Source organism: Ostrea edulis, chromosome 5, assembly GCF_947568905.1.
Source record: "Ostrea edulis chromosome 5, xbOstEdul1.1, whole genome shotgun sequence".
In the NCBI taxonomy this organism is placed as follows: Eukaryota; Metazoa; Mollusca; class Bivalvia; order Ostreida; family Ostreidae; genus Ostrea; species Ostrea edulis.
Window position 1 is genome coordinate 48,604,105 of NC_079168.1, and position 22,475 is coordinate 48,626,579.

The 22,475-nt window shown below is 33.2% G+C and overlaps 2 protein-coding genes across 14 annotated transcripts in view; one reads left to right on the forward strand and one right to left on the reverse strand.

Moving 5' to 3' along the window:
* The window catches only part of LOC125652827 (cilia- and flagella-associated protein 70-like), a 29,289-nt gene extending 15,403 nt beyond the window's left edge, over nt 1–13,886 (reverse strand). For 3 of the 13 annotated variants that reach the window (XM_056164670.1, XM_056164668.1, XM_056164666.1), the window contains exons 1-11: nt 13,845–13,886; nt 13,509–13,590; nt 9,529–9,715; nt 8,865–8,963; nt 8,056–8,138; nt 7,386–7,562; nt 6,091–6,218; nt 5,656–5,805; nt 5,276–5,360; nt 1,211–1,280; nt 897–958 (exon numbers count right to left, since the gene is read on the reverse strand). In XM_056164670.1, the coding sequence (XP_056020645.1) occupies nt 897–958; nt 1,211–1,280; nt 5,276–5,360; nt 5,656–5,805; nt 6,091–6,218; nt 7,386–7,562; nt 8,056–8,138; nt 8,865–8,963; nt 9,529–9,715; nt 13,509–13,583 (1,116 nt within the window). In that variant the 5' untranslated portion in view covers nt 13,584–13,590; nt 13,845–13,886. Of the gene's footprint in view, nt 1–896; nt 959–1,210; nt 1,281–2,768; nt 2,796–5,014; nt 5,036–5,275; nt 5,361–5,655; nt 5,806–6,090; nt 6,219–7,385; nt 7,563–8,055; nt 8,139–8,864; nt 8,964–9,528; nt 9,716–10,344; nt 10,363–10,716; nt 10,738–11,325; nt 11,353–13,508; nt 13,591–13,844 lie in introns of those variants that run through there. The other 10 variants (XM_056164669.1, XM_056164664.1, XM_056164660.1 and 7 more) reach the window with 9 other exon arrangements.
* A 198-nt stretch (nt 13,887–14,084) lies between these two features.
* The window catches only part of LOC125652826 (RNA polymerase II-associated protein 1-like), a 42,364-nt gene continuing 33,973 nt past the window's right edge, over nt 14,085–22,475 (forward strand). The window contains exons 1-7 of the mRNA XM_048882249.2: nt 14,085–14,383; nt 18,185–18,316; nt 18,520–18,560; nt 18,873–18,965; nt 19,400–19,529; nt 19,779–19,964; nt 22,237–22,371. Coding sequence (XP_048738206.2) covers nt 14,215–14,383; nt 18,185–18,316; nt 18,520–18,560; nt 18,873–18,965; nt 19,400–19,529; nt 19,779–19,964; nt 22,237–22,371 — 886 coding nt within the window. The 5' untranslated portion in view covers nt 14,085–14,214. The remainder of the gene's footprint in view (nt 14,384–18,184; nt 18,317–18,519; nt 18,561–18,872; nt 18,966–19,399; nt 19,530–19,778; nt 19,965–22,236; nt 22,372–22,475) is intronic.

The following is a 22,475-nucleotide window of genomic DNA, read 5'->3' on the forward strand; positions in this document are numbered from 1 at the left end:
TCAAGTTTAACAGTCTTTATCAAGATGAAGAATATTTTCCCCTCAATACCATACTGTTGTTTTAATCAGACTACAGGTTGGTGATGTACAGTCTCAATCAGTAAGATACCTGTTATTCATTGAAGGACTTAGAGGTGTAACAACAGCAGTCATTTGTAGCCCTGAGTCTTAAGGTTTTTTTTAATTTCTCTTAAATTCAGTCTTTTCCATGTTGAAATTATGGATCAAAAATATACCTTGATTTTCACCCCAATTGAATCCAATTTTGGAATATGACATCATAAAGTTGTTCAAATTAAATTTCAATTTTTTGGGCAATTTTTCCAATATAAAACAAGGGCTGCATGTATCAACCAGAATTATTTTTATGTATATACAAACACTAATCTTATAATTAACAAATTTCTGTTTGATTGTGGTTGATGCATGTGACCTATACTTTCTAAACCCAAACAGCTTAGATTACTGCTAATTTTTGCCATCTGAAAGAAAATGGTGGGGAATATATTTATTTGTGATAAAGTAAATTACTTATCAAAATTGTAATTTGTTTTATATAATCCCTCCTACTAAATTAGACTTTTAATGAACCATAATTTCCATGTCCCCCACTAAAACTTTTATTTATTCAAATTGTCCTTTGGTAAAGGAGATACGTTAATTAACACATTAAGAATCAAGGGCGATATAGTGTTTAAATGAAATAGCACTTAGTTACAAATCCCTGTGTGAGCTGGTGACCTTGACCTCAGAAAATAAGGGTCAATTGGTGTAAATAATTTTAATGTTCTTAGATAGAATAATGTGCATCTTTTCAAATAATATGCATAATTTTAAAGAAAATTATCATCCTAAAATATATTGTACTCTGGCCCAAATTATAGATATACACTAACCTTTTCATGCATAGCATGATCAGTATATGCATGCACTTTGTATGCACCTCTTATTCTCTTTACTGCAAAGAAGAAAAATAAAAGATTTATTAAGTTCAGTATATTGTATAAATCAAGATAATTGTTACCACAAATAAGGTTAATGCATGTTTTACTGAATATCATTTGCTTGATTCAGTGCATGACAATGCATCCTATCAGGCATATACCATATAACAACTATATTGTGTATCTTTACAACTCTCTTTGTCAAAATATAATTAAGTTCTGTAAGACTTTCTTGTTTAAAACCGGTTCTCTTAATTGGTACCCACCTCCTGGGTACAGCAGTGGTGCCAAGTTGACAAAAGCCACGCCATGGTAACTGATCGAGCCTTCATCATCCTGTCAAAGTCAAGGAAAATGTTATCAAACTTCACTCTGGGATTTTAGTTTTTCAAATAACATAACAAAGGAAAATAGAAAGACATGAAAGTTTAAAGACTCATGAGCTATAATTTTGTCAAGCAAATGAAAAAAAAGGACACAAACTGTGAGTAATATTTATATATAAGACAATTGTTTCATTGCTGAGACATTATGACTTGCATGTTATTCAAATGAGACAATGCAACTGAACCAGGAGAGGAATAGGTTTATAATACCACTCATAAGCATGATAAAGTTCTAGACTAGAGCATAACCTATACAGAAAAGTCAGATGTAAATTTAAACAATTTAAAGCATGTTCAAACTTCAGACAATTTGAAAGAGGTATTTTTTCCTGTTTGGAGTCCAGTTAATAGTGAATTTGGTAATTAAATTTAGGTCTTCTACAAATAGCTAGGGTATAATTGTTATAAATCAAAACTTGTTTTGGAGAAAAATTAACTAAATTCATAAAAAGGTGTGAATTTATAAGGAAAAAAAATTGATAGCAATTCATTAATAATATATGTATTTCTTATATGTTCACACATTATAAGATAATTATCTCTGGAGAACCCATACATGGCATGTACAGCTTCATCTAACAAACACACTCAAGTTTTCTGTATCAATTTTCAAGAGCATTGAGCTCAGCAGAATCCATACAACTTAATTTATATACATGAATATAAAATATCAGTAAAACATATAAATTAGAATAATTTGAAGAAGCCAGTATGCTTCAGATTGTCCATTCAGTTGGTACAGGCAGACTATCAAAAAGTAAAATTACAAATTACATTATACATTCAGATTGTGTCCTTTGTTAGTGAAAAAATGCAAAAACCATATTAACAATTTTTAACCAATTAATGTATTTTATTTTCATCCAAAATATACTTCCATATAGATTTAATTGACAACAAATTGACTGGTAAATAAGATGATTCTACTTCAAAAACCAAATTCAGAAAGGTTGAGTTATAATTTTCTAGGGAAACAGGAATATCTAGATATTAATTATCTCCCCTGAAATACTTCTGATCATTACAGAAAAGCGACCTAATTATACCTAATATATCACTACTACTGGCCCTCAGGAGCCAATAAACTTAGAGGAGCTCACTTTTGAACAAAATCTCTGTTATGAATTAAAGGAATATATATTGATTAATAAATGTAATAAATAGTGAGAAAGTGAAACTTGGTCAAAAGTGAGATCATTTATGCTTTATTGTCTCAAGGCCAGGGGAAATACTAAAGCAAGAAAAATCAAAAGCATATAACTATAAATTTAATGCTTTCAAAAATAAAAAGTGCTCTAATTTCAGAGGAAATACATGGTTAACTGAAGTAAATTAACATCTAACAGGTGGGAATGGAAAGTTATAGGAAGAGTGAATACCCACAAATTATCTACATGGGATTATCCAAGGAAACACAATGGCATACACACAGACCAACCTTCAACTTCCCTCCCCCTAGGCCTGGCTGTATGCAAAACATTAAATGGTCAAAAGCTAGTAATATATGAAGTATGAAAGCTACATCATATAGGAAGCAAAATAATAATAAAATAGGTAACATGCCCACAGCCATACATGCATGAAGTTAAAAACTACAGTTTAAGCCTCTGTTTCAATCAAAGGGAAATGGTCAAACCATGATAATGTTTATCTTTGGAATATGTTTTAATAATCTGATATGTTTTTCATTTACAGACCAAAGAATGAACCTTTTGCTATAAATTTCAAATAAGAATTAATTCTATTTGCTTGGCAACAAGGAGACCACAGGACACCCTTAGTTTCAATTGACCTCTCTGCTGCTTTTAGTATCCTGGTATTGAATTATAGTGGACAGTTTTAAAAATCTGAACATTAACTAGGAGAAGTTGAGAGGTATTCTCTCTCTCTCCCTCTCTCTCTCATATATATGTATATCATATTCAAATGAAATTCAATTATCCAAACGTTACACAAAATCAACATTTTTTTTTAATTTTGATACAATTTCATCTTAAAAATAAATACATCTGCTGTTTTTAGCAAAAACATTACATAATTTAAGTTTTTGAAAGAGTTAGATCAAGTAATTTAAGACTACCATACAATTTTGTGCAATGAGAATTTTAATGTGTATTGTTATAGAATTTGTTAGTAATCTATTTGAGAAAATTCTATTATGAACAGTTAATGACCACGGCTAGAGTACAGAATAATGCAGAATAAAAGGTATTTATGGCATACAGTATTCTTCAAAGAAGTAAATATGAAATAAGTACTCTACTGGGTATTATAGAGGTATGATAAAACTATATACATTTTATGTGTTTCCCCTATTTAGCATTCAAAATTAAATTAGAGGTAAAAAAAATTGGATGTTAAGGTCAATACTACTTTTTTCCAATTTGGCCTGCTACATATGTATGTCAAATATCTATGCACTTGCCCAAAAATTAAGAGCCACTGTACTTTTAAGTAAATATGCTCTAATTCCATTATTTCATGAATCATCATTTATGATCAAATTTTAGGACAATTTTGAACAATTGAAGTCTGATACATATTTGATGAAGTAAAATTACATGAAGTACCCTAATACAATATTGTAAGAAATGCATAGAAATGGTGACAGACACACGAACAATATGAGTCCTGACCTTAATCCATAAAACCTTATGCATGTATAAACTAAACACACCAACTTTGTATTGGTTATACATGTAATCTGCGTAAAAGAAAATTCATATGAAGTGTTGTGATATTTGATTATAAATATCGACCAAACAGTGAGGAAAATCTGGATATAAGCAAAAAATCAATCTATATGTATAGAGATAGTATCACCACTTACACTGTATATCCCTATACTACAATAGACTCCAACAACAGACTCATGTTGTGTGCTACTGATGGGATTTACATGTAATATACAAAGTTAAAAACATCTCATTTACATCGACAAGGTGGTCCTTAACCCATGTCTAAGTGCATAGAATCACAAAGAGATCTTCAAGGTGAAGCAGACATAATATGACGTTCACATCATTTTGTAAATTAATGAAAGTGATTGTATCATCTAATAACACATATTGTATGAACAATAACATTTGAAAAAAATCCTCTTGTGGACTTCTGAGATTTAGAATTGTCTCAACAATTTTTTAAAGTATATTCAAATCCTGGATTTATTAAATGACAGTAAAAAGCACAGACCATAATTGCCCAATGTCAAAGAATGTGTAGTAATATGTTCAGTATTGAGTTGTTTGAAATGACAACACACAAAACTCCAATGAACAACAGGCACAAATTTGGAAAGATGTAGGATTGAATTATTGTCAGAAATACCTACCACTATAGAATGCTGGAGAATATGAAGGAAAACAATTCTTTGAATATCTATGATCAGCAAGTGAGTGGATCTAGCTGCAATAATGTAGCCCTCTCTGATTTTTTTTTTTTTTTTTTTTTTTTTTTTTTTAGGGAGAGGTCGAAAACGTCAGAATAAAAAAAAAATTGGATAAGGGCTACATTATTACAGCTAGAGTGGATCTTACACATGGTTTTTGTTAGTATAGGGGAAACACATATTACATAAATTTTGGTTTACATGTAATGTAAAAAAATTTTCAAATTTGTGTAGAGCTGTGCACAATTTATTCTATAACTTTGCATTATAGTGACCTATTGGAGACTTGAACTTACAACTGTAGTGGCATTCTGGGACTGTTAAGGGTCAAGGTCAAACATGTCTCAGTGTGATTACATTAATGACATCTTATTAATACTGTTCATTAATACACTGCACAGTAACAATAAAAAATGATATAAGTGAGTTGAACTTGAAACAATATTAATTTTTAATGAGTTAAATATTAATAACTTCATATTTGATAAATTTACCACCTATGTCCTACATATGAATGATAAAATAATGACACTGTTATGCGTCTCTTTTGATTTCACCTTTTTGCCCTTGGCAGCAGCTGGTTGTGGTAACCTCATGACCTCCACTGGCCAGTACCTACATTTGGCTATCTTATCCTGGAAGCTGCGTAAGTAGAGATTTCACCTCTCATTAAACAACAATCAATTAAAACAGGTTATTATTTGCCATTCCTTGTCTTCAAAATTAGGACAGAACATAACCTTAAGATTTCAAAATTCTGAAAATACAATTACAATACCACATATTTCAATTTGGAAAGCTGATGCATATTCTTTTCAATCTTCAGTAAGATAGAAGAAAGGGACCACATGATTTTGGTGAATTTTCATGTTTGTAAAAGGTTTTCAAGAAATATGTCGTTTTATATTCCATATACATATCTATACATCTTCATTACCTTTTGGTTGCCATGGCATCCATATAAGATCTTCTTTCCGTGTTCCAGGTCACTCGTAACTTTTCTGTTTCAGCCACGTGACGATGATCCCTCTCTTCCTTATTCTTAAATTCACCATCTTCATCATCAATATTGTCAGGGGGTAGAAAACTTGTTTTAAAAAACATGATCATGATTAATAAATCAAAGCATTTCAAATTACAAGACTTGCATATAGATACCCCATCATTTACTGATTCTTTTATTTTTCAAAATAAATCATAATCAAACATGAAATACATGATATTTTCATGAAATAGGGCATTTCCCTAGTTATGTATGGGTAAATTGCATGAAATTCTTGTTGCACAGAGATTCTAGATTTGCAGTATATCAGACTGCTCTTGTAAAATTCAAATCAAAATAAGTGAAGATATGTTAATGCAAATGAATTACCTCTCTGGAATGTACACTGAGTTTCCTTGTGCCGAGCCTGGCACCGCCCACTTTTTCTGCCGATTGGGGGCTTCCTTGTCAATGCTTGGCTTTAATGCTCCATTAGCAAAGACAATTGGTGACTCTTTCTGTTGAAATCAAATTAGACAGTCAATTTATGCAGTCAATCACAATTTTATCAATTCAAGTAAAAATCATTACATCTAATTTCTTTTTCATCATGATACATGTATATACATGCATGCAAAAAAAAATCACTTTAAGATTTGCTAAAATAATGTATGAACATAATTATAATTAATGAATTTATGGTTATGAGTAAATGACATTCACTACCATTTTACACCAAAGACATCAAGGCAAAAAATTAAGTTGGTCTAACATATTGTATGATATTTCTAACTGATAATAATGTAAAGCACCTGATGTAGTGTAAAACTTTGGCTTACTCTGTATTTCCCCACAAAATGTACAGTGACTGAACATAAATGAAAAGATTTGAGACTACTGTAGAATCATTTAAATTTGTGGGGGCCAATTTTCGTGGATTGCTGAATTTTTACAGGTTTGTGGGGATGTAATTTCGTGAATTTATATATTTGTAAGAAAGATAACTCTGGAATGTCTTTATTCATTGAGGATGTAAATTTGTGGGTGAGGGGTACCCACAAATTCCACGAAAGTTGAGCCACCGCGAATTCTAATGATTCCACAGTATATTGAAACATTCTAACTGATCTCCTGAGGTTTGCTGAAACCTTGGTTGTTGTTTTTTTTACTTCATGGCAAGTTCTCTTTACAGCATATATGACTAATATAGACTTACATCTGCTGACACAGGGATATATGGCTAATAATAGACTTACATCTACTGACACAGGGATATATGACTAATATAGACTTACATCTACTGACACAGGGATATATGACTAATATAGACTTACATCTGCTGACACAGGGATATATGACTAATATAGACTTACATCTGCTGACACAGGGTTATATGACTAATATAGACTTACATCTGCTGACACAGGGATATATGACTAATATAGACTTACATCTGCTGACACAGGGATATATGACTAATATAGACTTACATCTGCTGACACAGGGATATATGACTAATATAGACTTACATCTGCTGACACAGGGATATATGACTAATATAGACTTACATCTGCTGACACAGGGATATATGACTAATATAGACTTACATCTGCTGACACAGGGATATATGACTAATGTAGACTTACATCTGCTGACACAGGGATATATGACTAATATAGACTTACATCTGCTGACACAGGGATGGGAAGTGCAGCAGCATACGCATACTGTGCGCCTGTCATCGCCCAGGTCTCAGGAGGAGCATAAAGTGTCTCAATTGTCAAAGTCATAAGGTTCCCATTGTTTATCTGTGTCCCCTCCAACAAGGACTCCTGAACTGAAATCACCACCTCCATCTCTGGCTGCAAAATCATTAAAATCCCACATCACAGTACTCTAAGATACCACAAACATTGCTTACAGATCATAAAAGTACATAGATCAATTCTAAAATTAGCTTAGTTTACCACCTTTAAGGACGAATAACACACTGTAATAATGGCCGACTTTCTTTGAAACCATAAATGGAAAAACAGATATCAGCAACATATATTTCATGTCCTTTTAGATTTCCTTGCCTAGTTGGTTAGCTCAGTGGCTTTAATAACTGCCAATCTACAGATCATGAGATCGAATCTTACAGGGGTTTTGGTCCCTCTCCCTCCCTTAATTACTTTCTACTAAAACAGCATATTTTTTTTTTACTAAATAAAGTAAATGCTAAGGTTTCTAATTTCAAAATATCATTGCACATATCCTCCATTTACAATTCATAACAGTTTTCACTTGAGTGATATACGTCCTTAAAGAAAAACAATAAAATACTATTACTGAAAAATTGAATGTGTATAATACCTTTGGGCTCTCAGGAGAAATTGTCTCCAATGGTGAGCCCGGCAATGGATTGATCACCAGATTGTAATGATGTCTTGTGGCACCTACAAAACAAGACATTTAAGGTAACTCCATACCAGAATTATTATCTGATAAAAGTATAGAAAGTGTATTTATTTCCATTTATTAGAGTTAAAACTAATAAATTCTCAAATAAAATATATATAGATCATCACACTTTTTAAGATGTAAGACATACATAAACAGAATCATGCATCAACATCAGAAATTTGCAATTTTCCTTAAACAGCTAGCATTATCAAAATTTCACAAAAACTGGTTATAACAAAAATTTCATGAAACTGTTTCTTTACAAAAATATATATCTACAAAATGTCTGTAAAAAATAAAAGGAAGTCTATCGCATAATGGACTTGATAAAGAAACCAATGAAAACAGAGTTATTGACCTTGGATTCAACATTTTGAAACATATCATTGATTATTCATATACTTAGGCTTTTCAAATAGTTTATGTTTAACAAGATTTTTTTTTTTACAATAACTATCTCAAAAGACTCTAACAAAATTTATGTTCTTCTCATGAATAAATCTAAATAAATCATTGATTTTGCAAAGTCTAATGATGTCACATGAGGGTGGAATTATTTTAAGGGCTTTTAAGACTAGTACATGTACTTGAATGAAAACACATCAGGATTTGTTTACAATGTATAAAATGGATACACTGATGCAAACTTATATATCAAAAACATATTAATTTCTAATTGATATGAAAATGTTATTTGAATTCATCATATAGATGGATACCTTTGACCAGGGGCAGTAAATCCACTGTACATTGTCCCAGCTGGGCAGTCTTCTCTTCCTTCTGCTTCTTTTCCTTTGGTAAAACTTCTGTCACAGTCACTGAATTCAGAAAGATCAACATACTCTGTACTAGCCATTCAACAAAAATAAAATTGAGTAACCTCATCACTCAGTGCACTTAAGGACATACGCGATGTTTCCGACATTTTCTCTAAAATCATTTTTTCATTTCCTCGATATGAAAAGTTCTTGTATGATTTCAGAAATAGGTTTAACTTTTATATTGTAGTAATATTTCATTACTTTGTATATTGGCCTGAGTAGCTCAGTGGTTTGATCACCTAAGTAGAAATGTAAATTAATTAGGTCCCAGGTTCGATACCTTAATTATTGTTCCAAAGATTTCTCTCTCCTTTTTTGCTAAGTATATATCCATTTATAAAACTTACTGCAATACACACTTTAAATGCTGACTTTACATTTTTACTTGCAACAACCAGGAACTATCAAAATATGCTAGCTCTAAATCAGACATATGGTATATATACAGCCCAAGTTTTTTGTAGAAACAAGACAGAATGCAAGTGAATTATATGTGAAATGTCATGAGAAATTATATATTATTGAGAAACATTGTATATGTACTTCATTTTCTAATACATACACACAACTGGTTTATAAGAAATTTCATCTAAAACCAGTGGGTCCTCAAAAGTACAGTTGAGGTTGGCAGTATAATCAATTTCTGCAGGTGTATCAGGAACGCAGTCGACTTTAGGGGATTCCCCCAATTGCTTCTCACCAAATTCCACTTTAACAGTAATTTGGACATTGTCTCCTTTAGTTCCTTTCTGTAAAAAAAAATTATTAAAACTGAATATGAATTATATGTTGATTGTTTTCAACATTAATTTTGGGTTTATTACATTGATTAATCAAGTCATATGCATCCAAAACCATTTTACAGCCTAAACTAGCTGACTATATGTATATTAATTGTTTTAATGTATATACACATTAACTTTTAATATATAGATAGATATATATATATATTGCATGTTAACAATAAATATTTTCTAATTCTGAGTTAGTTTTCAGTCATTATTTAGTTCAATTCTTTCCCCTCAACCAATGGTGTTAAAATACCTCCTCAATATGACTTGACATTCAGTTAAAAGTAATTGATACTGAGAATAATAACTAATTCATGTTTATTTTTAAGACTTAGTGCAATTCAGATCAATTAAATCTTCCCAAAACCAAACTTCAAACAGGTACCCTTCCTTGTTATTAAAGTGAGTTTTACGTATTTTGAGCACAAATCATTAACAATTAATTCTCCATAATTAACAACACTATTTTTCCTAGAATGTTAAGAAAAGTAAATCAAAACTTAATATTTGTTTTCAATCAACAACATAATTCTACAACAATTAAAAACCAACTATTAACACAGTGATACAACAAATCAAACACTTACACCACTTGCAGTTTTATAACAGTCCTGTATTTGGCCAATTAAGATAAAATCATGTAATAATAATCAGCTATGGTCTCACTTTATAAAATAAGGATGTGTTTTCTAATGACACGATGACATAATACTAATAAAAGCGATGTCATGTAATAATAATCAGCTACAGTCTCACTTTAAGAAATAATGGCTGGGTTTACTAATGACACAATGGCACTACTAATAAAAGCGATGTCTCTTGTAACTGTCCACTCTGTTTGTATCAAGAATTCACCCATGCTAAGCTCAAGGACACAATTTTTTCTACGTCCATGCAATCATTACAAAGAAAGAACACAAAAAAACAATGGTAGTCTGTGAAGTGGGAGGTATTATTACCGATGTTCCTGAAGATGGTCTCTGAATGCATTAAAAAGTAAAGGCGACACTTCCATATTATATATGTAAAATTGAAAATACATTTGATATTATGAAATTGATGTTGAAAAATTCGAAATTGTATAAATCTATTTCTGAATATATGGAATAAAGATTCAGTAAAACTATTCACTGATTACAAAATAAATTACTATAAGTGTTATGGTTACTGTCTCTCACCCATATGTGATTTTCATATATTATTCATTGTCAAATGTGAAGAAAACTGACCACAATGTTAATTTCACAACTAATTTAGTCTTGATATACAGTGAGAATTTCTATACAAAGTTGACATGCCTTTTTATCTATTAAATCCACAAAGTGAGTAATATTGTAATTCTGAAAAAATACATGCATTTCACATGCGTATGAAAATTTCATATCAAACGGAACTTCAACACTTTTATGTTGCACAAACAATATATACTATATTGTAATGAATACAATCTTCAGAAATAAGTCTTGAAGTTATATATTCATTTGATGACAATTATTTACAGTCAGCAATAACGTGAACCAGAAGCGTGCAATATAATGTCTCATCAGTCCTCAAAATCAAGACATTACCTGCCCATTGTCTATCTTTGTCAATTTCTGAAATATACATCATCTTCAGCAGAGCATGTTTTGTAATAAAACAAATATATATATACCATAAACAAAAAAACCCCACCCAGTTTATTAGTAAGTTTACTTTATGAGTTTCTAGTTTTGACAATCAAAGGGAAAAAAACCCACATAATAATAATTTAATTTGAATTTTGTATGTAATTTTGAAACAATAGTTATAGATTGACCATTCATGGGCCCTCACTTAGGTTCAATATATAAGAAGTCAGCATGATATCACAAATAAACACTAATTTAAAATATCATGCGGTTCATCTATTTCATCACAATTTCTACATACCCTTACCAAAATATAAGTCCTATTGCACACAGTTGACTAACATATGGAATCAACTAAATTTCAGACATGTAACTAGTCATCAGTGCCAATTATGATTTGCAATTTCAATTTGTGTAAAATTTTTCCTTTTATATTGATAATAACTAACTTCATGGTTTCAACTAAAAAAAATTGAAATTATAATTTCCAATCGTGTACTAAGTAATTTATTAAACAAATGTATATCAATTCATAAAAACAAATTACAAATGGGTTCGATCTCCAGCTCAATACAATATTACCCAAGATGTTTTTTCTTAGAAATGAAACCTTAAAAAGGGTATGAACTTTAAAATGGAGGTTTTTTTTCACAACTAACCCCCACTGCTATGACCTTGAGCACCATACATTGATCAAATTTTGTGGCTCTTCACCTACAGCTGGCGGCATCCCAAATATGAGTGAGAGATTCTTGAACAGACATAAAACAACAAAGAAATTGATACTCAAAATGTCTGTTTATTCCCAATTACTTAACGTGATAAATTACAATTTTTGTTTTTTGGCTTTAAAATGTTGTTCAGCATATGGTCTTAGGAAAGTCAGAAAATATTTGGTTGAAACAAGCTTTGAGAATCAATGATGAAGCAGTAGTGCAATTTCATTTCTAATAAACACAATGCTTTTGACCCCATCCTTATGTTCAGAACTGTTCTGAACCTCATAGGTGAAAATGTTGATATGTTAGAATAAATTATGGGTTTATAATAAATATTTTAGCTCAATTTCACTACACCAATACACATATCAACACTTCGCGAAAGTTAAATCCCTTGTCCGCCATCTCCCGGATAAAAATCGTATTTCCCTACTTTGGCCTTTGTAATTTTCCTATCTGTAGCTTTGACATCTGTTATTTTTCCATCAATTGCAGTAAACTACAATATTCCCCAGATTGGGGCAACCCATTAACTTGTATGAAAACTTGGTAATTGGCTAAAATTCAAAGTAATAACATCTTACATTTGGTAAGGTAAAGAAGGAAAACTTGGTTTTTCACCGATTGACCTTTGGCTGACCCCGCAAAGGGACATAACTTGCGGCGAAGTGTTGATACGTGTATACATACATTTAACAGTGGCAGACCTAGAGGGTGAAGGAGGGAGATATAGGGTCTGCAACTTCCAACTGATTGAAAAGTTTTGCAAAAAAGTCATTTTCTGCCATCTTGGGGTCTGCAACACACACACCCTCCCCATTTAGCACAAAATATACAATTCTGGATCAAAACTGTCCCCTTTAAAAACTTTCTAGATCTGATACTTTACCTTTGCTGCACTTGCCTAAACAGGAGCACCACCAACATAATAGCCAGCGCTCTTACTATACGTCAATGCTACACCCTGTACATGAGGATTATTAGATATGTATTTTGGATAATACCCACCTAACCATTAATAGTGATTTTTATTATCCTATTGAGCAATTTTCTTTACACCACAGATCTTTCCTGTTTTCTTTTAAATCACATATCTTTAATTCCATTTGTAAAGGTGATGTCAGGCATGTATATATGAGGGAGGATGGAGGGTCTGAACCCATCACCGATGGGCTAGGTAGAAAATAAATATATTTGCCTATTTGTATGCACTTCAACACGTTAATCCATAGTTTCAATTGGACCCCTTAAAATTGCATGGGGTGGAACCCACTTCCTTGGATAAAATTTCTGGATCCGCTCATATACATGTAGCTGCACTCGCTCTAACAGTCGCTCCATCAGCATATTACAGTTATAATCGATGATATATAATGAGTTTATAATAAGATTTTCACAATAAAATATTAGTATGTTTCTTACCAGATTTGATGCCTTTATAATATGAATACTAAGTGGCTCAGGGGGCCGGGTCTGAGGAACATCAACCTCTGTCATTCTGTCCCTACAGTCGGATTATTGCAGATATATATGGCAATATAAATATGATTAAAGTGGATAGCATACCTAATATATTGGCAGAGACATTAAATAGCCTATATGTCTCTGATATTGGTCATCAAATTATCTTGGATCTTTGGAATTATCATCAATATTAACATGTGTCAAATGTACCATATGCACGCATTTTAAATACACTTCTTGGAAATATGGACAAATAAAAAAATATGTACAGTATCAAGGTGCGAAGCATCTTACCTTTCAATGTCTGTAAACGTCGCTATAGAAACACCGGAAGTAAAGATAATTAAAATTAATTCGTACTTTGATAGAAAATTTCCAGGGGATATTTGGGTTTAGAACGATAATAAAACACGATTGATGATATTCAGTAAGTTTTATATCTTCCAAATAAAGTATCGATTAACTTTTATATATGATTATTTTAAGAAAAAACATCCGAATTTAATATGTACGAGATATTTTCATGGTAATATCATCCGGGCATTGTAAATATGGCAGCCCCCTTTAAAGCAATCCAGCCAAACTCAAAGGAATTTTATTAATGGCCTAGTGAGCATTTTCTAAATTCACATGACATCGACAGCGAAGATTTTATATTCTTAACATGATTCCACGTCCAAAACCCGGGGAGACTGAAGATGACTTGTTGAAATTTCAGCAAGAATTCCTTTCTAAAAAAGAACAGAGTGCCGCTAGTGTTGTTAGGAAGCCAGATAAAAGAAAGACCATCCAATCAATTGGTTGCGTTGAAAAAGATGTGGTTGATATAGATGGTAATTTATTGTTTAGTTACAATTTCAAGTGTTAATATGTTTTACGGCGTGACCGTGTTTGAGGGCGAAGCAAAAAAGTTTTGGCATTAGACTATGATTAGTATCTATATCCAAAACAAGACAAAAAACAACCCGAAGTTAGCACGAGGACGGAGCTGTATCAAAGCATCCTTTTGGACATTTAATCCTCCTATATAATTATTGAACACGGGAAATATAACGCAATACGCCGGTTTCGAGATACGTCCGAGTTATTTCCCTTTGGAGAACTCTCGTACATAGTAAGTCGCGAAAGAATTTGTTTACTCGCGGGAGTGGGACAGATATTCATCACAGCGTAAGTGAATGTACTCAGTAAGTTTCTCATACGCTGTTTGATAACCCGAATTCGACTGATACACAAACTAAGTAATTGATAAGTATTTAGGGAGTAATTAAATACATAGAATTCTTATCCTATCACGTTATTTTGCTGGTCATAAGTACTATATCCAAGATATTTCTTGCAAATATGACATTGTTTGTATGTTTCCTCTTCGGTAAAACATTTCTTTCGATAGTATTTAGTATTTCCCACATTTACATATTTAAAGAGAAGCCGCTTTTAATACATTTCATCGTCTTCCTCGTTGGCTGCATATCCACTCTGTCCCACTTAGGCATTCAAAGTTCCACTAAATGCACCTCCTATACAGAAGAGTTCGTATCTCGAAACTGGCGTATTGATGTAAACAGTACATTGTGACGTCATATTCACCGTCGTTATTTAGCGAATTTACAAACATAGCGTTTGAACCACACCAAACATGGCGTTAATCGTGGAGTGATTATATATGATTAAGAAAATAAGATTTACATGCTTTTACGGATTTTATGTAACATCTCAGAACGACGTAAACTAGGGTAGACGAGATTCAAAATGGAGAAATACATGTCCACGCACTAATATTCGAATCGACACCATTGGTACTAAAAATTTTCCATAGGTATGGTTTAATTTTTCATTATTTCCCTATATTTTCCTTTTAAACATGTATATACGTGTTACCTATAGGGAGAGCTCCGCTCTCACGGCCCTTTGGGCCGCTCTCACGGCCCTTTGGGCCGTGAGAGGGCTTCGCCCTCTAATATGTAGATTGTGCTACCGTTAGACGAGTGCACATAGAGCTCTGTTTATATCTTCTGTTTATCAGGTTGGGAACACTTCCCCTAATCTCAGCGAGATTCGTTGAGGCTGGATATTTGGACTGACGCCTCTTCCAAATATCCAGCCTCGACGAATCTCGCTGAGATTACACTTCCCCTATAGCGAGATCTTCTCGCAAAAACGCGATTATCTCTAAGCAATAACTTTAAATATATAATCGATATATTTAACTTCTTTAAAACACAGATCAAGCTTAATTCATATCACATATAACAGAAACTTTTTGGACTTTTTATGTACACAATCAGGTCCAGTCCAAAGACTATTTCTACCTATGTAGCTATTAATAGCTACATAGGTATTTATAGCTGCAATAATGTAGCCCTCTCTGATTTTTTTTTTTTTTTTTTTTTTTTAGGGAGAGGGCTACAACTCCTTAGGATCTCCGTAATGGTGCAAATGCGGGAGTGATTCACTCCCGCAATATTTGCGCTCATGCTAAACATTTCCTGACTTTCTTTACGTAAATAAAATGATATTCTATGTTTCTTAGTCAATATATAAATTTACAACCTTCAACTTTAGATTTGTGAGGCTCTATTCTACCGTTTTCAACAATTTCGATAAATTCCAATTCCTCGATTCATATTTGTGCGCCATGTTTGATGTACTGAAGTTTCAACTTCCGATTGTCAAGTCATTTGCATATGCCATATAAGGTAGTATTTACATCAATGGACAAGTATGGAGGTGAAAGCTATTTCGTCGGTATTGAAAAGGTTTGAATTAAATATCAAGTTAAAAACCGAACAGCAGAGTGTAAATTCTTTCTGCAACAATATGATTTTCCTTTCTTTGTCGAAGTGGCTCGAGTAACTACATTTTTGCGCTGATTGTCAATGTTTAGGCTTTCATTAGATCCACCTACAAGATCTCGCGATAACAAGCATAGCAGAGCAGACGAAGAATTTTGCATGCTGTACATTATATTTAATGACAAACACCTTTATTAGACATGCCCGAGCACAAAGTTGGTACTCCTTTTGGTGTAAACAACATTTGGGACTAATACACAGAGTTTATTATCGGTTATTCATAAAATTATTTTGCACCATTACGGAGATCCTATGGAATTGTAGCCCTATCCCGAAAATGTCAGAATAAAAAAAAATTGGATAGGGCTACATTATTGCAGCTAAGGTATTTAAACCTACTTAAAGTAGCTACTTCTACTTACTTTTACCTGTTTTTGAAAATAATAATAAATTATAATTAAAGTGCATCTTTTAAACAGGTCAGTTGTTTCATGTATCATGTGCACGGTAAAATTCAGAGTGTAAATTTGAATACTTTACGAGGGTGGAGAATGCAGAGGAAATGCATGAAAATTCGCCCCAAAAACCTTTAATGTAAAACTGCATGAAGGTAAACTTTAGAATTGATACAGATTTATTAGACATTCTACACTTTTTCTCACGTAGCTTTGATCCTAAACTCATAGAAAATGGAACTGGGTGCTGTTATTGATGCAAATTTGAAAAGTTAGAAAGTAATCATTTTTGTCCAATATTTTTGTGGTATTCATCGTCAGTGTAAGTGAATCAAGAATTTTGTACACGCCATATTGCGCCGTTCCTGCGCTTGGCCACGAAATACAAGTAAAGGAAAAAGTAGGTAAAAATAGCTACCTGGAGTAGGTTTAAATACCTACGTAGCTATAAGTACCTACGTAGGTAGAAATAGTCTTTGGACTGGACTTGACAATCGTACCATGTTCTTATATATTTATACCCCTCACCCACAAAGTTGGGGGGGGGGGGTATAATGGAATCAGGCCATCTCTCTGTATGTCTGTAGACATGATTTTGTTGTACATGTTCTAAGAAACTAGTAAATGGATTTTTCTGAAAATTGTACGTTCATTACTCACCATGTGATGATGTGCACCTGGTATTTTCATATTGATTGGACAATTTTTCTTTAATTTACAGGGTTTTTTTAGCTCACTTGAGCTCAAGTGAGCTTTTCTGATCGAAATTTGTCCGTTTTCATCGTCATTGGCATAGTTGTTGTTGTTGTAAACTTTTCACATTTTCATCTTCTTCTCCAGAACCACTGGGCCATTTTCAACCAAACTTGGCACAAACCATGTTTAGGTGAAGGGAATTGAAGTGTTTTTCAAATGAAGGGTCATGCCCTCTTCAAAGTGGAGATAATCCCAAAAATATGGTGGGGTCATTTAAAAATCATTTTCTCAAGAACCACCGGGCCAGAAGAGCTGAAATTGATATGAAAGCTTCCTGACATAGTGCGGATTCAAGTTTGTTAAAAGTTTAACATAAAAATATATATGGAAAATCTTTAAAAATCTTCTCAAGAACCACTGGGCCAGAAATGTTTACATTTACATGAAAGCTTTCTGACATAGTACAGATTAAAATTTGTAAAAATTATGCCCTATGCCACCCCCTTTCTTTGGGGGGTAAGTTGGGACCACAATAGGGATCAAAGTTTTACATGGAAATATGTAGGAAAAATCTTTAAATATGGGCCAAGGTGACTCAGGTAAGCAATGTGGCCCTCTTGTTTTACTTATGAACTTAAGAGAGAGAGATTAACTTATCATAACAGCCACATCTGAATTTCATATAAAGGTCTACCACCCACTAAACCTAAATCTGGTCAGGAAGGGCCTAATATTCCTCACAAGAAAAGCAGGTTCTCTGCATCAAGAGAAGCCTCTGCAAAAGGAGTTGAAGAAGATGACCCAGAGGCAAGAATTGACAGTAAGTTTCATTAGCCTAATTTAAAGAAAGATATTTGCCCATAACTGTAATTTGACCTGTATACTGATAAGGAAAGAATGGATTTGTATTCAACATTATTATTTTGCTTTTGAATGAATTTGAAAGAAAATTTAACCAAAGAAATTCCAAGAATTTAAGCCTTTTCTCTTTCTTTGCTAATGTTTATTTTCTGTATTTACCAGAGCAAGACCGACATATGGCCGCAGTACTTACCAAAATTGTGGTAGGTTCTACATACTCATATGGCTGTGTACATATTACCAGTTTACCACCACATTGCATATTTTTGGGTCTATGGGACACAAATGAAATGTTTTGGGGTGGTCATGTATATGTTTAGACATGGGAATTAATATCTAACATTTGATAGCCCGTCCAAGTAAGATGTAAGTCTGATTTATTTCCCTTTAAGTCCATTTTTTTGGATCAAAGATAAATGAATTAATTGCAATAAAATTGATAATTTTCACTTATATAAATAATGGAAAAAAATATTAAAAGATTTGTAGATAAGTTTCCTGTCTTTGACCAACAGGAGCGAGATACTAGGAACATACAGCCACTCACTTCTGTACTGGAGTGTTCATCAGGATTTCCAAAGGTTATACACAGAGGAAATTTGGAACAGGTAACTGAACTACTCAACCAAACTTTATAGAAAGCATTCTTGAAGATTCAATTTTTTTTTCAAACAAAGCATGACACTGTCACAGCCCTTCCAAAGAGGAGTCACTAGAGCCAATTGCAGCAAAGAGTGTGGTTAATGAGTCTCTTGTTTCTGTAGCGGTCAGCCAGGTTCAATTGCCGGTGGCCAGATAGTTCAGTTGGTAAAGCACCTGACTAGAGATTCAGGGGTCCTGGGTTCGAATCCCGGTCTAGTCTGTTGCGTTTTCTCCCTGCGTGTTACATTTCTAATTTATAGAAAATAGAGTGTGACCCCTTTCCAGGGGAAATAATTAAAAAATGGTAAAGATTGTTATGGTTGACCAAATAAAGTCCTCTAGAATCAGTGGGCCAATATTTTGTGAACAGTGTGGTTGAGAAACTTTTTTTTATAAATAGGATAAGACAGATCATAACAAGAAACCCAAAAGTCTGTTTGCACAACAGATGTCCAAAATGTCTGCCAGTGATTTTGGACTAGTGGTGAAAGTAAAAGAAAAACCACCTGATATGGAGGTCATTGTATCAGGCAAGCATTGATATAAACACTTTTTCTTAATCATGAAATGAAATTTTTGGAATTTTATCAGAGAGAGTCTGATGTACATGAAATTTCTACGGTTTTAACATGCATTCATATCAATTATCTTATTGATATCTGAAGCTTTTGAGGATGTGGTGTATGTAATCTGATTTAAAACCAAGATACCATATTCTCCAGCATACATTCAAAGTAAATGCTCATCTTTAATAGACAAGTTCATACAATGTTTTTCAGAAGAAAATGGAGTAGGTGCACATGTTTCAAAGGAAAGTAGTTCCAACATCATAAAAGGAATTGGACTCAGTGCAACCTTTGGTGAAGAAGAGGCCCAGAAAATTCATCATGAAAATATAAGCAAATTGGCTTCCCTTACTTCAGAGGAAATTCAGGAGGAAAGAAATAAACTCTTGCAAATGCTAGGTACCAACATCCTTAAGATACTATGTGTTCATTGTAAATTTGTTCGGATTGCAGTTAGGATTTCATTTACTTTCATCTAATAAATATGAACTGTAAATTTGCCAAACATGCTGAGTGTTTAGTTACACCTGTAGTGGTCAGCCAGGTTCGATGGCCGGTGGCCAGATAGCTCAGTTGGTAGAGCACCCGACTAGAGAATTCAGGGGGCCTGGGTTCGAATCCCAGTCTGGTCTGTTGCATTTTCTCCCTTCCTGTTACACTTGGTGTTGTTGACCACCCCTGGACTTGCAAATGAAAGTCCTGACAGGAGCAAAAGAATCTGGGTCATGTCTTCGAAGACAAAGACATTTAAGGAGGGAGGAATGTAGCTCTCAGCCGGGTTCGATTGCCGGTGGCCAGATAGCTTAGTTAGTAGAGCACCTGACTAGAGAACTCAGGGGGCCCAGGTTTGAATCCCAATCTGGTCCATTGCATTTTCTCCCATCCTGCTACACACCTTAATATCATTCTAAACATGTGTCAAAATCATACTGCACTATTGTAATGTTAAAAAAGGGACTTTGCTTTTCATAAGTTTCTTTTTATTACATGCCATATAAACATTTCCAACAGTTAAATATCAACAGGATTCTGCAAAACAAAATGTGCATTTAACAATATTTACATTTTCCATGTTTCTGCCTTTGATCTCTTTACCAGATGTAATGATAGCCATTTCCTCATGAATATGATGCAGTTGTGAACAATGCATGTATAAATCTTGATAAATGTAGAACATCTATTTTAACAGCTGGGAATTCCAACAGAAATGAAAGCATAATGAAAATATCAGAAATATTAAACTTCAATGTTTGAAAAAAACATGAGGGTATGCACTGCAATGCTTCATGCCAGCATACTTTTGATGAAGTGCTAACACACCTCATGAAGTATGCCTGTGTGGAGAGTCGCAGTCCATACCCTAATGTATTTTCAAAAAATGAAATTTATTTCTTAAATCTAGTGAACAGTTCGGGGGGGGGGGGGGGGGGGGGGGGGGGGGGTATCAACTAGCAAGATTTTAGGAGTTACCAAATTTTTAACTCACGGTTTAGATATTCCAACTTGCATTTTGCTAGTTTTATATAGGAAATTTTGAACCATGTCCCTTGACTTGATACATGTAGAAAGAAGGGACATTCTTCTTGATGTTAAGAGATTTAAAAAGGAGGAATATGGGGGTCATTCAAGTTCAATCAGTATCTTTACAGAGTTCAGGGAATTTACATTTGAATCTCAGTCTCCCTTCCTGTTACAAATTTTCATGTTGCAGACTGATTTTCTATGCTTAAGGTGCATTAGATACCTTCCACTGAATATATTCTTACCTCACTTCATATCTCTCTTAAACGATACACTAGCAGGGTTTGGCAATAACATATAAGTAAGGGAGGCCATCCCACTAGTTATGGAATTAATTGTACTTGCTCAGTCTTTGATGTACTAACCTGGCTGCCAGTGGCAGCTGGTTGAATTTAGTAGCAAGAGTGGGTGGAGGGGATTTGCCCTCTCCTATTATGAGAAGTTTATTAAAAAAATATTCAGAAGCTAAATCCTGTAATTCAAACAATGAAAAAATCTAAATTAGATTACTGCTATGAATTAGATTAGTGACCCACCTTGCTACTTATATAACGATTAATTAGTCCAGTTGAAGTTTTACGAGCTATGGGCTACCAGGCTAGTGTTAGCGACAAATCCTGTGTGATGGTAGTTTTCTGTCAACACAAGGAGAGTTATAGTTCTTATGTTAGATGTAAAATTACTTTTTTTTGGATGATGTTAGGAGGAACTCTGCATTACATGATTGATCTTTATGTCTATCTGTCAGGATTATCATCTGTGTGCCTTTGTTTCAGAGTGTGTTCATGTAATTAAATCTTTATTCATCACTACAGCCTTAATCAGTATAATTTCAATTTTTTGAATATCATTTTTTAAAATGCCAAACAAAATGTACACAATTAAGGTGAGTGGGACTCAGCAGGGTGTGGATTAAACATTTTATTAGGTGGATCTAAATAAATAGGGAGTTGATTCAGCAATTTATTATTTTATCCAGATAATGGTAGTTGAATCCACTCCCTATTTATTGGATCCACCAAATAAAATTCTTTACACTTTTCCCTACTGAGATTGATCCAGGTAAAAAGGAAGGGATTCAGCATTTTATTAGATGGATTCATGTTTCATGGACACTTCAGGCTTTTATTGATGTTTTATTGATTTATAGACCCAAAATTGGTGAGTTTTTTGGCATCAAAGAGGAACAAAGAGTCCTCTTCAGAACATATGCCTTCTCCCCACCTGCCAGAGTCAATGGAGACAGCACAATCTGAACCCTTTAAATCAAAACAGAGTAGTACAGGTACCTTATCACTATATTTATTTTATCTTCAATTATATCTACACTGTAACTTGGTAACCATAAGATAAAAAAAAGCTTTGAATTAATGCAAAAAACGTTTATTT